This window comes from Monodon monoceros, unplaced genomic scaffold (assembly GCF_005190385.1).
Source record: "Monodon monoceros isolate NGI ecotype Baffin Bay Population unplaced genomic scaffold, NGI_Narwhal_1 Super_Scaffold_16, whole genome shotgun sequence".
In the NCBI taxonomy this organism is placed as follows: domain Eukaryota; kingdom Metazoa; phylum Chordata; class Mammalia; order Artiodactyla; family Monodontidae; genus Monodon; species Monodon monoceros.
Genome location: NW_021703772.1, coordinates 51,685,734 through 51,701,809, shown reverse-complemented (window position 1 = coordinate 51,701,809; position 16,076 = coordinate 51,685,734). Strand labels below are relative to the sequence as shown.

Sequence of the window (16,076 nt, the reverse complement as noted above, 5' to 3'; positions counted from 1 at the left end):
CCGCTGCCCAGCCTCACCCTTCCCCAACACTCCCCCAACTCCACCCCGGGTGGTCCTATCTGCCAGGCATGTCACCTGTGCTCTACTAAAAGGTGTTTCTGGCAAGAGTGCCCACTCAAGTTTTTAAAGCATCTCTAATTTTGTCAGTCTGGACCTGCCTATCTACATTCAGAGGAGGCTTTGTCTCTGAACGTCACTCGTGGAAATGCTGCTGCTTTAAAATTGCCGCAGACCCGACAGCTTCCCCGTAGTTCTCTGAGTGAGGGTTAGCGTATGCTTGTAGGACATCATTTCCTATCTGTATTTCACAGAACATAAATAATAAGAAAAACTAAAATTCAGATTGTAAAAACAAACTTTAGATTATTTTTATTTTTATCTTTTTTTTTTTTTTACATCTTTATTGGAGTATAATTGCTTTACAGTGGTGTGTTAGTTTCTGCTTCATAACAAAGTGAATCAGTTATACATATGTTCTCATATCTCTTCCCTCTTGCGTCTCCTTCCCTCCCTCCCACCCTCCCTATCCCACCCCTCCAGGCGGTCACAAAGCACCGAGCTGATCTCCCTATGCTATGCGGCTGCTTCCCACTAGCTATCTGTTTTACGTTTGGTAGTGTATATATGTCCGTGCCTCTCTCTCGCTTTGTCACAGCTTACCCTTCCCACTCCCCATATCCTCAAGTCCATTCTCTAGTAGGTCTGTGTCTTTATTCCTGTCTTACCCCTAGGTTCTTCATAACATTTTTTTTCTTAAATTCCATATATATGTGTTAGCATACGGTATTTGTCTTTCTCTTTCTGACTTATTTCACTCTGTAGGACAGACTCTAGGTCTATCCACCTCATTATAAATAGCTCAACGTCGTTTCTTTTTATGGCTGAGTAATATTCCATTGTATATATGTGCCTAGATTAGTTTTAAAATGAGCGTCCCCTGTGTTTTCCAGACAGATATTAGCTTTCTTCTGGATGCCAGCTCACTCAGCAGAGCAGAAGAGGATCTCAACATCACAGTGCATGCCGCCTGGTATATTTCATTATGGAAAAACAACTGTGTTAAAGGAAATGAACCCCTGACTTTTGGGGGGAGAAAAGGGAGGTGACCTTAGGGGAACCATGGAGCTGTGTTCCATTGTCTGCAGGAGAAAACTTCCTTTATGTGATCTGTTAAACAAACAAAAAACTTCCTTTATGTGATCTGTTAAACAAACAAAAAACCCTTCTAACATAGGGTTTTATAGCATAGAAGCAAATAACCGCGTAAATAATGAGAGCAAATTTCTGCCAACTCTGACATAAAGATTTCTTACTACCGCGTCTACTTTTATCCCCGCTCCTCAGAAAGCATTTTTGAAACCAACCTCCAAGTACATTAGGTATACATGGGCCGTAATTAGTTCCCTCTGAAGTTTTGTGCTGACTGGATTCTAAGAGGGTGTTTTCTATTTGCTTCTGTAGTGAAAATGAAGGAGAAACAGGCAACGTGAAGCGTAACAAAGCGACTTTAACAGTACCTCTCAAGTATGAAGTCATGCTAACTGTTCATGGGTGAGTAGATATGGAGGACTCCTGTAAAATTCTGAGCTGATTTTGAATTCTGTTGCTTCTTAAACTACTGGTCGAAAGCTTATTTAAAGTTTTTTAAGAAAAGATCATGTGCTGTTCCTGTCTCTTAACAATTACCTCGGTGTTGCAGCCCTGCAGCCCATTGCTTAGGTGTTCGTTATTTTAACCCACTCTGTAGTCATCACTGAGACCACCTCAAACTAATGCCCCAATGGAGGAGATTTCTTACTGGAAAAGCCCAATAGGAGGCCACGTCCAACCATTCAGCGGTACGCCGTGCAGGCCAGGGCCCCAGAGTGCCGGCGTGCACTTTGTATCATGCTCAGTGGCCAGGGCAAGCGTGAAGTTCAGAGAAGTGGAAGGTTGGCCAAATCGCCCTTGTGCAGACCCCGCATCTACCTGCGTGGCAGATGAATTGAGATACAAGAGAGCCGGCTCCCTTGTCCCCTCTTTATATCCGTGAATTACAGAGTTCCTTACCCAGAGCCCAGCAGTCACTGATTCCTCACAATTTTAGTAATTGTTTGAATGGACCCTCCTATGACTCAGGAAGAAGATGTGAAGAGAAGGAATTAAAGGAGTATCATGAAAAGCTTTCATGATTTTACTGGAAATTATTGAGCCTACTAATCTTTGTTTAAAACCACATTTTTAAAGCATAGACAATATGAGACACAGGACAAATAGATGAGCTTTTCTAGCTGCCCCAACTATAAAGCATCCCTAGTCACTTTTAACCACCCATAAAGGTGGCATATAGTTACATAAAAATAGTGTCCGAACCTGATGGAACTGATTCTCCAGTTTGTGAGATAAAACCAGCGGAGGAAAGAGGAATCCATTCAAGGGCGAGTAGTGGGGAGCAAAGAGAAGTCAATTGCACGTTGCCTGGGTTCGAATGCTTACCTCGCCTCGCCTCCTTGATGCTGTTATAAGTGTGTCCTCCTGCTTTTCCATCATCCACATCTCATTTTGAGCAAGGGATGCTCTGCAACTATTAAGCTGCCTAAATCTACAACATTGGAATATTTCTCATTTCTTTCCTCTGTAAAAGAGTCTCTAACATATTACCTCATATTAGCTGCCAAATATTAGCAACTTGGGGAGTCGGGATTTTCCTAGAAAAATATGTCTTAAAGTTCGTTACTGACCGTGCGTATGTCTCATCTCGGGTAAAGGAATGACAACCTTGTATCCTAACAAAAATTTGCCCTACTTCTTGATGTTTGAATTGTTCCCCAGACTTGGGGTCCATTACAAATAGCCAGCAGGAATTGGGGGTGATAAGAAATCACTCAGACATCTGTCAGCTAGATTGAAATACAGGAGGATACTGGAGCCCCAGGGAAAAGCTAAGAATTTATCTCATATTCGTCAAGTTTGCGTGAAGCATTTGAGGGCTGAGAGAGAAGGAATGGTCACTAGAGTGAGCCAGGCAGTATTGGGAAGGCAAAGGATATTGGCGGGAAGAGAAATTATCACCCCAGTCAGAGCACGTGGCTTTCTAATTTCCTTACATTTTCCCTAAAATTCTTATCTTTACAAGAAACCAAAAGTATTCCATGGTACTTAGAGGCACCTGTCGTCTGAATGATGGCATATTTAAGGGATATTTAAGAGATATGCTATATTTAGACTAGAGAGGGAAAGACTGTTTCTAATACCTCATCAAATAAGACAGTTAAATTAAATCTGAATTCATTTCTGGCAGGTTTGTAAACCCAACTTCGTTTGTGTATGGACCAAAGGAGGAAAATGAGCCTGAAGTGTGTATGGCAGAGAAAATGAACTTCACTTTCCACGTAAGAAAAGTTGATTGTGCTGATATTTGTAACAAGCTGAAAGAATGTTACCGATGCATTGCTCCAGAGGACATCATATATGTGTGGCGTCCCTCAGCTTTGGGCCACCTCAGCTGGCTGAGGGCGAGAAGGGAGCTGCAGCAGGGCTCATGCCCTTGCCTGGTGGGCCCCTGCGCCTTCTCTCCCATTCATCTTGTCCCTGTTACTGAGCCCACTCTCCTTATACTACCTCTCCTTATACTACCTCTCCTTACAGTAAGTGCCTCCTGGGAACAGAGGTAATGCCTGAAATAGGCAAAGTTATGGGAGGAATGCTAAAGATGCATGCAGAAATCAGAATAGGTCAAGAAAAGGCATCTTTGGGTGCAAATCAGTGAAACCTCTTCGTGGTCCAAGCTTCATACAAGTCCTAACCTTACCAAGTAAAGGAAGCTTTTACCTCCGCATCTCCATTTAAGGTCTGCTTGGTCAGCCTTTCAAACCATTGGTATATGACCCATGACAAATGATGCATCATTTATTAAATAATCTTTTTAAAAAGGAAAGAGTATTATCATCATCCAGAAGTATTAACATACTAATATAAAGCTAAAACTTCATTAAACACTTTTTTACTGTCAAACTGAAATTTTCGTTACAGCATGGATGTTGATAATGAGCAAATAATTGGAGATAATGTCCACAAAAACATTTTTTGAACTGAAAACACTGCTCACACATTCTCAAGAGCTATATAACAATCTACAGACTGTGAATGAATCTGCATTAGGTACATTATGATATTTTGTAAGGCAATGCTTTTCAAAATGTGTATCAGAATCACTTGAGGTGCTTATCCAAAATGCAAACTCCTGGGCCACTGCCCCAATCTGTGGAAGAAGAATGACCTCAAAATTCTTTTGAGTCCATACTCAAGTTGTTGTTACCCTAGTATACCCTAGTGTTGGAAAAATGTCGCCCTCTACTTTGAAGTCCCCCAAAATGCTCCTGTCACACTCCGGTGGGGGTTTGTTCTCTGATAAACAGAAACTGAGTTGGACTCTAGTAGGCCTATTTATTACGTTACAAATAATAGTTAAGTATTGTCTAGTTAAATTACAATGGAGTGACTGGGCGTGGAGATTCTTTCAGCCTGTAGGCTTGGTGACTTGTCCAAGTATGAAGATGTTCTCGGAGGTCTAAATGCTATTAGGCGAAAATGGATAAAGAATATTGTAAGTGAGCTTGGTTATTTGCTGGCGTCAGGAAGACCTTGTGTAAAGGTCTGGGCAGTGCTGGGTCCCCATTGCTGACATTGCCTTTTGCAACTGCCCTGTGCTTCCAAGGCCTGGCAGTTGCCACCTGTCCCAAAGCCCAGGGATACTCTCTCTCTTTATTTACGTCGTGTGCGTTCAGAAGATTATTGCAAGTCTTTGAGTCATGCTATTTCATTTAGATATTGTAGCACATCTTTTTTCTGACTTACTGTGTTGGTTTTATAGTTCTCAGGAGGCAATATTTTGGCCTAATTTCCTTCTTCAGCGTTCTGCAAACCCCAGATTTATCAACAATAATGAAATATCTTCCCCTTATGCATTATTAAAAAACTGGTTTTTTTCTAAAACCCAATAACCTACCCTCTTCTGATTTTCTGAGTGCATCAGCATTATAATTTTCCTGAATTTAAAATATTTTTATTCACTTACTGCTGCTGATTATCCTCTCAGCACAGAGAGACTTTGTGAAACCAAGATAGAATTTAGAATTAGAATACCTGGGCTTTGGTCCCGCTTCTTGTCACTTTTTAACTTTCATCTTGGTTACAACATTAACACCTCAGCATTTTCCTGAGATGGCAAATAATAAAATGTCAGCCCACCTCATGGGATAGTTATAAGGACAACCGATCATGTTTTTTTAGATCTATAACGTGCCATACCAAGGCACAGTTGGCCCTTGAACAACACAGGTTTAAACTGCACGGGTCCACTTATGTGTGGATTTTTTTCAATAGTAAATACTATAGTACTACACAATCCACGGTTGGCTGAATCTGTGAATACAGAGAAACCATGTATACAGAGGGCTGACTATACATTATATTAGGAGTTTCAACTGTGCTGAGGTCAGTGACCCTAATCCCCCTGAGTTGTTCAGGGGTCAACTGTATATTATTGATGTCTTTTTCCTCAGACTACTTCTGCAGTAAACCATCAGTGTAGACAGTTTGGTCTAATCGGCACCAAAAGGAGAGGTCTAGGAATAATGACTAGTTATATTATTAACAAACGTTTTAAAGTTCTGACTATGGATATTCTGTCTCCTTTTGCCGTGCAGCTGCCAACTACTACAAACCCCCACCATTATAAATGTTACATGAAATATATGGGTTCACCTGAAAAGTTCATTGGTATCTGTACTTCTATAAAAAGTATTTTTTGAGTGTTTAAATTTACTTTCTTCTTGTCAGGTTATCAACACTGGCCAAAGCATGGCTCCAAATATTAGTGTGGAAATAATGATACCGAATTCTTTTATTCCCCAAACTGATAAACTGTTCAACATTTTGGATGTCCAGGTAAAAATGTGTTCCTTCCTTTATTCTAAGTAATATTGCTAAAATGGAGAGTTCTGTTACTTCAGTCACACTTAGTCTAAACTATGAATGCACCAGGCATTTATTGTGTACACTTTGAATATTGCATTAGAATGGCAGGATTACAGTGGAACCTCTACATGTGACTTAACACAAGAACAGAACTATGCTCTACCATCTTTGGTAGATTTTCTTTGTGATAGGGACCTGTGGAAGTAATTTAATTGGTGGAATTCTCCATAAAGCTTGAGACCACTGTTGAAAAAGCAATACTTCAGCCTTTTATTAATATTCAAATAACTACTTAAGAATCAATATTCTTGTGTTGATGATTCTATCAGAATTGTTTTTACGTTCCCAGTTTTAAGACAATCGACAAAGAAACCTACTCAGTAGATTTGATATATAATCCTTAAAAATCTTACTTGAATCCCAGATCTAGACGGTAGGGCATGCTTTTAGAACACTTTGTTGTATGTCTAAAGCCAAAGAAATGTTCAATATAATGCTAATGTTCAAATGTCCATTTTTCATATTGCCCTAATTTCTGTAAGGTTAAGGCCATTTGATCAATTTGGGACCTATATCCAACCCTTTAAAATTTTTCTGGGTTTTTGTTGCATTTTTTGCCACAGAGATTTAATCTCTCCCATATCAAAAAATATTTTCACACAATTTTAGAAGTACTTGATATATTTCAGGAAAGGTAAGCTTTAAGAGGTAAGTTTTAAAGCCATGTAGCTGTTGTTCTTTCCAATATTGGATAAGATTTTTCTTTCTTTCTTTGTAGACTACTGTTGGAGAATGCCATTTTAAGAATTACCAAAGAAAGTGTGCATTAGAGCAGAAAAAAGGCACAATGGAGACCCTGAAAGATGTATTCAAATTTTTATCAAAGACTGATAAGAGGCTACTGGTAAGTTTCAATTTTTCAGGTTGTAGTTTTTGCTTTCCAACCTACAGAACTGAAACACTTAAACCCATGAACCAAGGGGTTTTGAACTGTCAGTTGAGTATCGGAGAGAAGCCAGTTCAGGTAATGTTCTTGTGTGTGAGGAACAGGCATGATTGGAGAGTTGAGAGACACCCAGGGTTAAATATATACAATATACTTTCATTATTTATGCAACAAGTGCCCAACTTATGCCAACCAGACGTTGCGTGAGACCCTTTGCGGGTCAAGATGCTGTCCTCAGCTGAACGGCCTTTGTGGCATGAAATTAATTTTCAGTATTTTCATTTTAGTGAATGTATGGGGAAAAAAACCCAAGAAAGCCCTTAAAATGATCCAAGTTTTACAATGAACATAGAACATGTAACTTAGCAAGACTCTGATTAGGTGTCTTACTTTTTCTATCCCAGAAGATTAAGTTCATAAGAATAATGAAAACATGTGATCTAGTTCGAATACTTTGTTTTTGTTAATTTACTAAACATTTGTGTTTTGTTTAAAACAAGATAATTTTTAAGTGCCACTAATGAAAGCATATCTTTAATTCCATGTTTATATCAAGATAAATTTTTGCAGAATGCCACTAAGGGGAGCAGATCTTGAATTCCACGTATATTTAGCCATCTAAATATTTAGCCATCTAAATATTTTAGCCATCTTTTTAAAAGATGTTGAAATTTTAACATAGCTCTTTTGTATTCTTTTCAAGTACTGCATGAAAGCTGATCCACATTGTTTAACTTTCTCATGCAATTTTGGGAAAATGGACAGTGGAAAAGAAGCCAGTGTTCACATTCAGTTGGAGGGTCGGCCATCCATTTTAGAAATGGTAAGTCTATGATACAGTGACAACTTTGTGGATAAGATTTCATATAGAATCTACAAACGCGACCATCTTATACAGGTAGGATGGTATGTAAGGAGGCGTTCAACAAATTAAGACGGTATGAATGAATGTAAAATCTGGAGTGAAACTCCAAAACTGTTCCATTTATCACTACAAAATACATTGTCTAAATGACATGGCTTTAGTAATTAAACAGATTACTAAGACTGTAAAATAGACTATATAATTAAGAGCTTTTAGAAAGCATGTCCAACTATTTATGAACCTTGATCAAATTAGAGAAGTTAGCTGCTTTAACATTTCATATATCTTTTCCAAATTACTTTATGCTTAAAAACCTACTATTGTGTATCGTATAGATTTATATATTTGCTAAAAATTGACTTCCAGAAAATCAAACTAAAACATCAGAATTTATCAACAACAGTAAAACACAAACACGCTTTTAAGAAGATGAACTTTGAAAGGTTGAATTAAAAATTAACTAAATACATGTTGGACTTCTTCCTAAGAAGCAGTATGCATATTTATGAGAAGCACTTTGAGATCATTGGTTTTATCTGGAGTTCTGTTCTTCAGTTTCCTTATCAGATTAGTATGGGTAATATCTCTTTTTCAGGGTTGCCGCAGATTAGGTGATTTTCATAAAGCACTTAGTGCACAACACAGAATAAGCCAAAGGAAATGAGAGCTATTATGTTTTGTTAAGAGGAGTAGTTGAAATTACCACAAGGTGGTCAAGAGGAACACGCACCAGACAGGGAAATAAGAGCTGTCTGTTCTAGTTGCAAGTTATTTAAACTTTTGCGGCCTCCCTTCGTACTCTTTTTGAGGTCCAGGTTTCTCAACGGTGGGCACTAGTAGCATTTTGGACCAAATGCTTCTTCGTTGTCAGGGGCTGTCCTGTGCATTGTAGGATATTCATCAGCATAGCTGGCTTCTCCCCACTAAACGGCAGTACACCCCCTCCCGAGTCCTGCCAGCCAGAAATGGCTCCAGACATAGCTGACTCTCCTCGAGGGTACAGAATCATCCCTGTTAAAAAAAACTGCTCCAGATAAAGTACATAATTTATTTTTAGCCCTAAAATTCTACGTTCTCTCCAAAATGTTAAATAACCTTTAACACAGTAGTTTTAACTTTTGTTGATCATAGTCTCCTCTTTAAGAATTTGACAAAAGAATGTATTCTCATCTACCCTAATGAACGCACATATGAAAAATAAAAAATATCTCGATTTTGAATACAACTTCAAAGATCCTTAGAGTCTATGGAGCCTGTCCACAGATGCCCAAGCTCTGGATTCTGGGTGATAAAGCCCTCTGTTAGACAGTAAAGCTCTGAGTTCAGCCACTGATTTTATTTTTGAATGTTATAAATATTTGTACCAGATTTTTTCATTACGATATTTGGTACACTAATCTGTATTTGATCAGAGCAGAAAGATGACAACACTATTAAGAAAAACAAGCCCAAATAAAATTAATTGGAGGAAATGTTTATCAGACAAAGAAAGTCATCTTTGGGAATAAAAATTCAATAGCTAAGGTAAAAATATACTGGTAATTATCAAATAGTATTTAAATATTAAATATTATAAGCATTTAAATCAAGTTCTCTGCAGAGCAGCCATGTTTAATAAAAGGATTTCAACACAATGATGCCATATAAATTAATACCAAGGACATGCCTTTGGAACCAAAGGGAGCATTGCATTGCAATTAACTACAAATGGTGAAACCGGAGAAGATAACTTGTGAAACCCTTTAGAATAGAAGTAGTTTCTCGTGATTCTTACCTGCTCTGTGTTTTCGTGAAACAAAACGATGTATCAGGCTACAGTGATCTTTTTTTTTTATTTGTTAAACAGGATGAGACTAGAGCCCTGAAGTTTGAAATAAGAGCAACAGCTTTTCCAGAGCCAAATCCAAAAGTTATTGAACTAAACAAGGATGAGAATGTTGCACATGTAAGATGATTACCTTTTTAACCAAAACAAACATAAACATTGTGGGAAAAAATATTGCTAGTGTTTGGTCAGGAAAATCATGGCGAGCCTAATATACTTCACAGGGGATTGGTATTTTCTACAACTGCCAGGAAGGCATGACATAGCTCTTTCAGGAGGTGATTTTGGTAGGATGGATTGGAGGAAGAACCACAGATATGGCCCATTACACACCCTGTTTCTGCTAAACAATTACCAATGTTTCCTATGGTTTGTGTTAGACCAGCAAGAGAATGGGATGGGTTATTCTGAATACTATTGGGGATCGTGGAGGGGCTTCAGATGAAATAGAGGCAAGGTTTTAAAGTGGTGTTTCTTTATTTTGGTTAATTTATGTAGGTTCTACTCGAAGGACTACATCATCAAAGACCCAAACGCCATTTCACTATAGCGATTATTTTAAGTAGCTTGCTACTTGGACTTATTTTACTTTTATTGATTTCGTATGTTATGTGGAAGGTAAGCCTTTAATAATTACCATTGTTAAACCACTCAAAATGCCATTCTTGATCTTCTCCAAGCCAACTTGTGACTCCCACGTTACTAGATTTCAGCATTTTTAATGTTAATTCTTATACTGATTGATTGCATATTTCTCTTAACTTTAGTACCACTGTCTTTCTAGAAAATAAAGATAACTTCAACAAATGTTCAAACTATAACAAAAGTTTTGAAGGATGTTCTTTCTAACTAAGCATTGGGCAAAACACTGCACGTTTTATGTTGAATTTCAATTTTGGAGAAACACTGCACGTTTTATGTTGAATTTCAATTTTGGAGAGTGTGCGTGCATCACTGAGAAATCCTGCAGTAACAACAAAACACTGCTCTTAATGCTCGTTAACCCAATATTTCCCAAACTAATTTTTACTGACTACACTTGGCATTGACTGTTATTATACTCATATCAAATATCTAATGTTCATGACTAATGCTATTTTCAGGCTGGCTTCTTCAAAAGACAGTACAAGTCTATCCTACAACAAGAAAACAGAAGAGACAGTTGGAGTTACATTAACAGTAAAAGCAATAAAGATGATTGAAGACTTCTTTCAAATTGAGAGAATAACAGACTCAGGTTACAGTATACTAAAACAAATTTAGACATTGTTTACAGGAAACCGTGAATTTTGCCTCAGACTTCTTCTTTTTAGTCATGACCTTGTGACATGGTATGTCTTAATGCAGATGAAAAATCCAAGCAATGATTATTCTAAGAGAAAATAACTCCAAAAGTAATATTTTAATATATCCAAAAAGATAATCTTTCAGCTCTGAAATGGATAGAAAAACACTAAAGCATCAGCTTATCCAAGATAAGTAATCCCTGGACAATACCTTGGAATGAGTGCATCTGAATCAAAATTATGTTGAGGAAGTAAACAACTCGACTGGAGAAAACTTGGACTTTGAGGTATCTTTCCTTTAAAAGAAATACTGTTTACCATATGTGCTGGCTTTGGTAAAATTAATTCCACCAAATAGGTAAGGACTCATTTCTAATAGATCTTTTGAGACTTGTTTGGAATATGTTCTCTAGAAATATTTAGCAGAATTTTTGAAAGGCTGTTCCCAAATTTTCTAATGAATAGAAGAGGAACATTATCATTTTAAAGCATATTTTATCTTTAAAGACATTGATTTGTAATATAACCTTTGATCAACAACCATTTATTCAGCGGTCTATGAATACTATGGCCTGATGAGCAAACTTCAGACTGAAGTTATACACTGGTTTGAGCTTAAGGGGATAATTTCTGGATAATTATTGTTTATACAGCTATGGATTTTTTCTTTCTGTACATATATATATATATATATATATACACATAAGTTTTTATGAGAAAATATATGTTTATACAGGTATAAATCCAGTAAGCCCTTCTATAACACAATTTTATCAAGGGAAAGGTACTGAAGAGTAAATTGTAAAAATCCATCTTTAATCAAATTTTTTGTTTATAAAAACAACAGTACTTAGAATTCTAATTTATATTCTAAAACAGAGCAAATGTTGTACTTAAGCTGATATATGTAAAATATGAAAACTGTACCTCACTAATTTTTAAAAATCAAAGCTCTGCAAAGAACATATTGGGGACCAGTATATCATACAAATTAGATACTGTTTAAACTGTTGACTATCAAATGCAGCAAATAAATTCTTGTTTGGATGTTACTCCTTTCTCCTCAAATGTAAGTATGAAATCAAATGTAAGTATGAAACGTGTTTTCACCAGTACTATAAGAGCATTCTCTTCTTCAGGGAAATAGAGAAGCAAATTTAACTGTAAAATTGAAAAATATAGATTTAGCTTAGCTTGTATCAGGTAAAAATGTGACATCAAAATTTCCATGTTTGTTTTAGTGATGACTGAAGTATTTTTTGTTGGTGTTATCTTAGACTTTTTATAATGAAGTTAAAATACCTCTTCACTTGCAAATACAATCACTTTTTGTAATATTTATTCATGCATATGAACTAAATGCTGATATATAATTTCCTCTGATTTGTCCCTACATCTGTCTTGATATGAAGGTTGTGGCCAAATTTTCGAAATCTGTTACGGGAAGTGATAGGTTAGAGGGCAGTCTTTACCACTATGGAAGAGGATCTCTTCATAGAGGTCCCTGCCCACAGCTGTCTTCCTCAGCCCACTTAATTCCTGTAAGTTATCTGTTCACAAATTGGTGGCTGGAGACTGAAAAATGCACATAAACTTGTGAAGACATTTGAGCACGAAACCTCCTGAACTCGGGGGTGTACCACCAATAGAAATTAATTCAATTTTAAAGAACCCTTTGAACAAAAGATACTATGTTTTTTTATGATTAAAAAACAAGTAGTTCTTTCAAGAAAATGTCTAGGCTCATTGGTGGAAAATCAAATCCAAATTTAGAATTGCTTTCTCAAGGATGATCCCTGAGGAAATTTAAATTTTGTTCCTTCCTACTAGAAATGACACCATTTCAGGTAGGATTCTAACCAGTTAGATATTTTGAATAGTTTATGTGTATTATGGATTTCAAAACCCTACCACTTTGAGTTTTCAACTTTCAGAGACTATTCACCAAAGTGGTACTATAACTTTTTAAAAAATCCAGCTTTTTTCTTTTTGGCAAGTAGTCTAGGTATTAGAGAGCTTTTGAGAAAATAGTACTATTTTCTGGTTATATCATTTCCTAGCTGTGTAATTTAATACCGCTGGATTACGTACCTCATCAAGAAATCAGGACAGTCTTTCTTACATGAACTCTGTGGTCTGTTGGCATCAGGCTATAGGAAATTTAACATCAGAATTGATGGACTCAAATCCAGGAATCCAAATTAGTTCATTTTGGAATTAATCTAGGTTAAATATTGATATATCATGTTTAAATGTCAAGTATATGAAATAGTTACTTTCCATTCCAATAAATACTTTCCAAAAACCAGAATTTAAATCGTTTGTATATATCTCATGTCTTAAAGCCTAGAAGCTAATTTTTTAGTAATAGCAATTTTAATTTCTTTTAAAAATAGTTTTCTCCTTACTAAAATATCTGTTTAAAACATGACAATATCCCTTCATATTAAAATTCTAATTTTCACATTCCTCTTATAAACAACTACATGTTACTTTGGAATCATTCGTTTCTTCCATGCTTTTTCCATAAAGATTGATAAGTCTTGGGTGTACTCTGTAAAGAATATAAGCATATGTATGATTATTTCATCAACCTATCATGCTGTTACTTTTCACACATAACCCCTATCGAATGTGGTGCATAATACCAAACAGAAATCTAATGATAGCCAACGAGCATACATTCATGGCAGAGCTGCCATTCATGGCAGAGCTGCCATCTAGGAAAAAATGCAGGGCCTAATAAATCAGCAGCAGTAATTCCTATAAAGCCCAGTCACCCATGCATGTAGAAAGCTCACACCTAGCAGGCTACTCAGGGAGCCCTGCACACTTCTTCTACCCACTGAGTCATAATGCTTATCAACAATAAGTTTGCATGTTCCCAAGCCTGTTTATAACCCATTGCTCTTGTTAATATGTAAAATTGTTCTTACGTAAAGTATGCTTTGCAAAGACGATAAAAGCAAACTGCCGAACACAAAGTGTTACAGTATTTGTTGTGGGTAAAAGGAAATTTTAAACGACTGGGGGATTAAATTGTAACCATCTGTTATTCAGATGGCATCACAAGGTTTGAGATCTTAATCCATTTTTAAAAATTCAAAATGGAAATTGTAGACGTACATTATGCGTATAGTTTGTGAAGAATGGTAATTCAGAATGCCAACGTAGAGACTCATAACCAAAGAAAATGCTTTGGCTCTACATAACAATTAGTGAATAACTACAAAGTTACACTTCTTTATTTATTAAAATTGTACATGTGTCTTTTTATGCTTCCCTGACTTACGAATTTAAAACAAAATTAGCCCAACTGCCTGTTTTGATAGTTATAAGGCGGCAACTTCCATTTATATGTCTGTCAGACACAAAACTGATAGTACAAGATGGTGAAATAATTAGACTTACCTAACATGGACCTCTGATGCAACTTCCATTAAATCACCATCTACATTCCAAGGGAAACTGCTTCCTGTAGCAGTTTCATGTGGTCCATCTTCTTCCTCTGGATTGTGTCCACTGCTGTTACTCCTTGGGTGAACTTTTACTTCTTCAACAGTGTAAGTCTCAACAAATGGAAAATTAAACTAAAAAAAAAAAAAAAAACCAAAAAATAAATGCAAATAATCTTGGTACTTGCTTTATCCCTAACTGTAATGCAAACTAGGAAAGTTCACTGTGCTCTCATTTGCAAGTAAATATCAGTGTGCATGCTGATGTTTTCATAGCTTTGAAACTCTAATTAGTTCCAATTTCTTTGGAAGAAGGAGCCCCTTTTCTGAAGCTTTCCTAGCTCATTTAGATCTAGCAGCTGGCAAACTTGTTTTATGACAAATAGTATATGTCTATGAAATTGTATACAATAATTTCCAATAAAAACTAAATCTTTAATATTGGTCTATTGTTATTGTTATAATCCACTGACTTGATTATTGTCAACTAGTTTAACTGATGTAGAGCAAACTCTAGAATAAGTTTCTGAATTACGAAGAACTAAACTTACGAAGGTAAAAAGAGAAAGTCCATCCCATGTGATTTTGACAGGTATTTGCCTGTCTCATCCTCACTTTAAAGACGGACACAAGTTGCATGATAATTATGGTTGCTTACTGACCACTCTAGCATGGTACAAAGTCAGCTTCATATTTCAGTCTTTCTTGGTCATGCTACTCAAAGCAACCTACAGATTTAATGTGATACTTATCAAACTACCCATGACATTCTTCACAGAAGTAGAACAAATAATCCCAAAATTCATATGGAACCATAAAAGACCCAGAATTGCCAAAGCAACCCTGAGGAAAAAGAACAAAGCAGGAGGCATAACCCTCCCAGACTTCAGACAATACTACAAAGCTACTACAAATACTACTACTAATCAAAACAGTGTGGTACCGGCACAAAAACAGACACATAGATCAATGGAACAGAATAGAGAGCCCAGAAATAAGCCCACACACCTATGGACAATTTAATCTTTGACAAAGGAGGGAAGAATATACAATGGGGAAAAGACAGTCTTTTCAGCAAGTGGTGTTGGGAAAATTGGACAGCCACATGAAAATCAATGAAGTTAGAACATTCCCTCACATCATAGACAAAAACAAACTCAAAATGGCTTAAAGATTTACATATAAGACATGACACTATAAAACTCCTAGAAGAGAATATAGGCAAAACATTCTCTGACATAAATCATACCAATGTTTTCTTAGATCAGTCTCCCAAGGCAATAGAAATAAAATCAAAATTAAACAAATGGGGCCTAATCACACTTATAAGCTTTTGCACAGCAAAGGAAACCATAATCAAAATTAAAAAGACAACCTAAGGAATGGAAGAAAATATTTCCAAATGATATGACTGACAAGGGCTTAATTTCAAAAATATACAAACAGCTCATACAATTTAATAACAACAATAACAACAAAAATAATCGAAAAGTGGGCAGAATATCTAAATAGACACTTCTCCAGAGAAGACATACAGATGGCCCATCGGCACATGAAAAGATGCTCATCATTCCTAATCATCAGAGAAATGCAAATCAAAACTACAATGAGGTGCCACCTCACACTGGTCAGAATGGCCCTCATTAAAAAGCCTACAAATAACAAATACTGGAGAGGGTGTGGAGAAAAGGGAACCCTCCTACACTGTTGGTGGGAATGTAAATTGGTGCAGCCACTGTGG

At 36.6% G+C, this 16,076-nt stretch overlaps 2 protein-coding genes across 6 annotated transcripts in view; one reads left to right on the top strand and one right to left on the bottom strand.

Moving 5' to 3' along the window:
* The window catches only part of ITGA4 (integrin subunit alpha 4), an 88,487-nt gene extending 73,924 nt beyond the window's left edge, over positions 1–14,563 (top strand). For 2 of the 3 annotated variants that reach the window (XM_029224447.1, XM_029224448.1), the window contains 9 exons: positions 951–1,030; positions 1,462–1,551; positions 3,281–3,371; positions 5,821–5,928; positions 6,737–6,862; positions 7,608–7,727; positions 9,616–9,714; positions 10,093–10,212; positions 10,698–14,563. In XM_029224447.1, coding sequence (XP_029080280.1) covers positions 951–1,030; positions 1,462–1,551; positions 3,281–3,371; positions 5,821–5,928; positions 6,737–6,862; positions 7,608–7,727; positions 9,616–9,714; positions 10,093–10,212; positions 10,698–10,796 — 933 coding nt within the window. In that variant the 3' untranslated portion in view covers positions 10,797–14,563. The remainder of the gene's footprint in view (positions 1–950; positions 1,031–1,461; positions 1,552–3,280; positions 3,372–5,820; positions 5,929–6,736; positions 6,863–7,607; positions 7,728–9,615; positions 9,715–10,092; positions 10,213–10,697) is intronic. The other variant, XM_029224446.1, reaches the window with a different exon arrangement.
* The window catches only part of CERKL (ceramide kinase like), a 142,353-nt gene continuing 139,629 nt past the window's right edge, over positions 13,353–16,076 (bottom strand). For all 3 annotated transcript variants that reach the window (XM_029224449.1, XM_029224450.1, XM_029224452.1), the window contains 2 exons: positions 14,292–14,470; positions 13,353–13,434 (listed from right to left, as the gene is read on the bottom strand). In XM_029224449.1, the coding sequence (XP_029080282.1) occupies positions 13,353–13,434; positions 14,292–14,470 (261 nt within the window). The remainder of the gene's footprint in view (positions 13,435–14,291; positions 14,471–16,076) is intronic.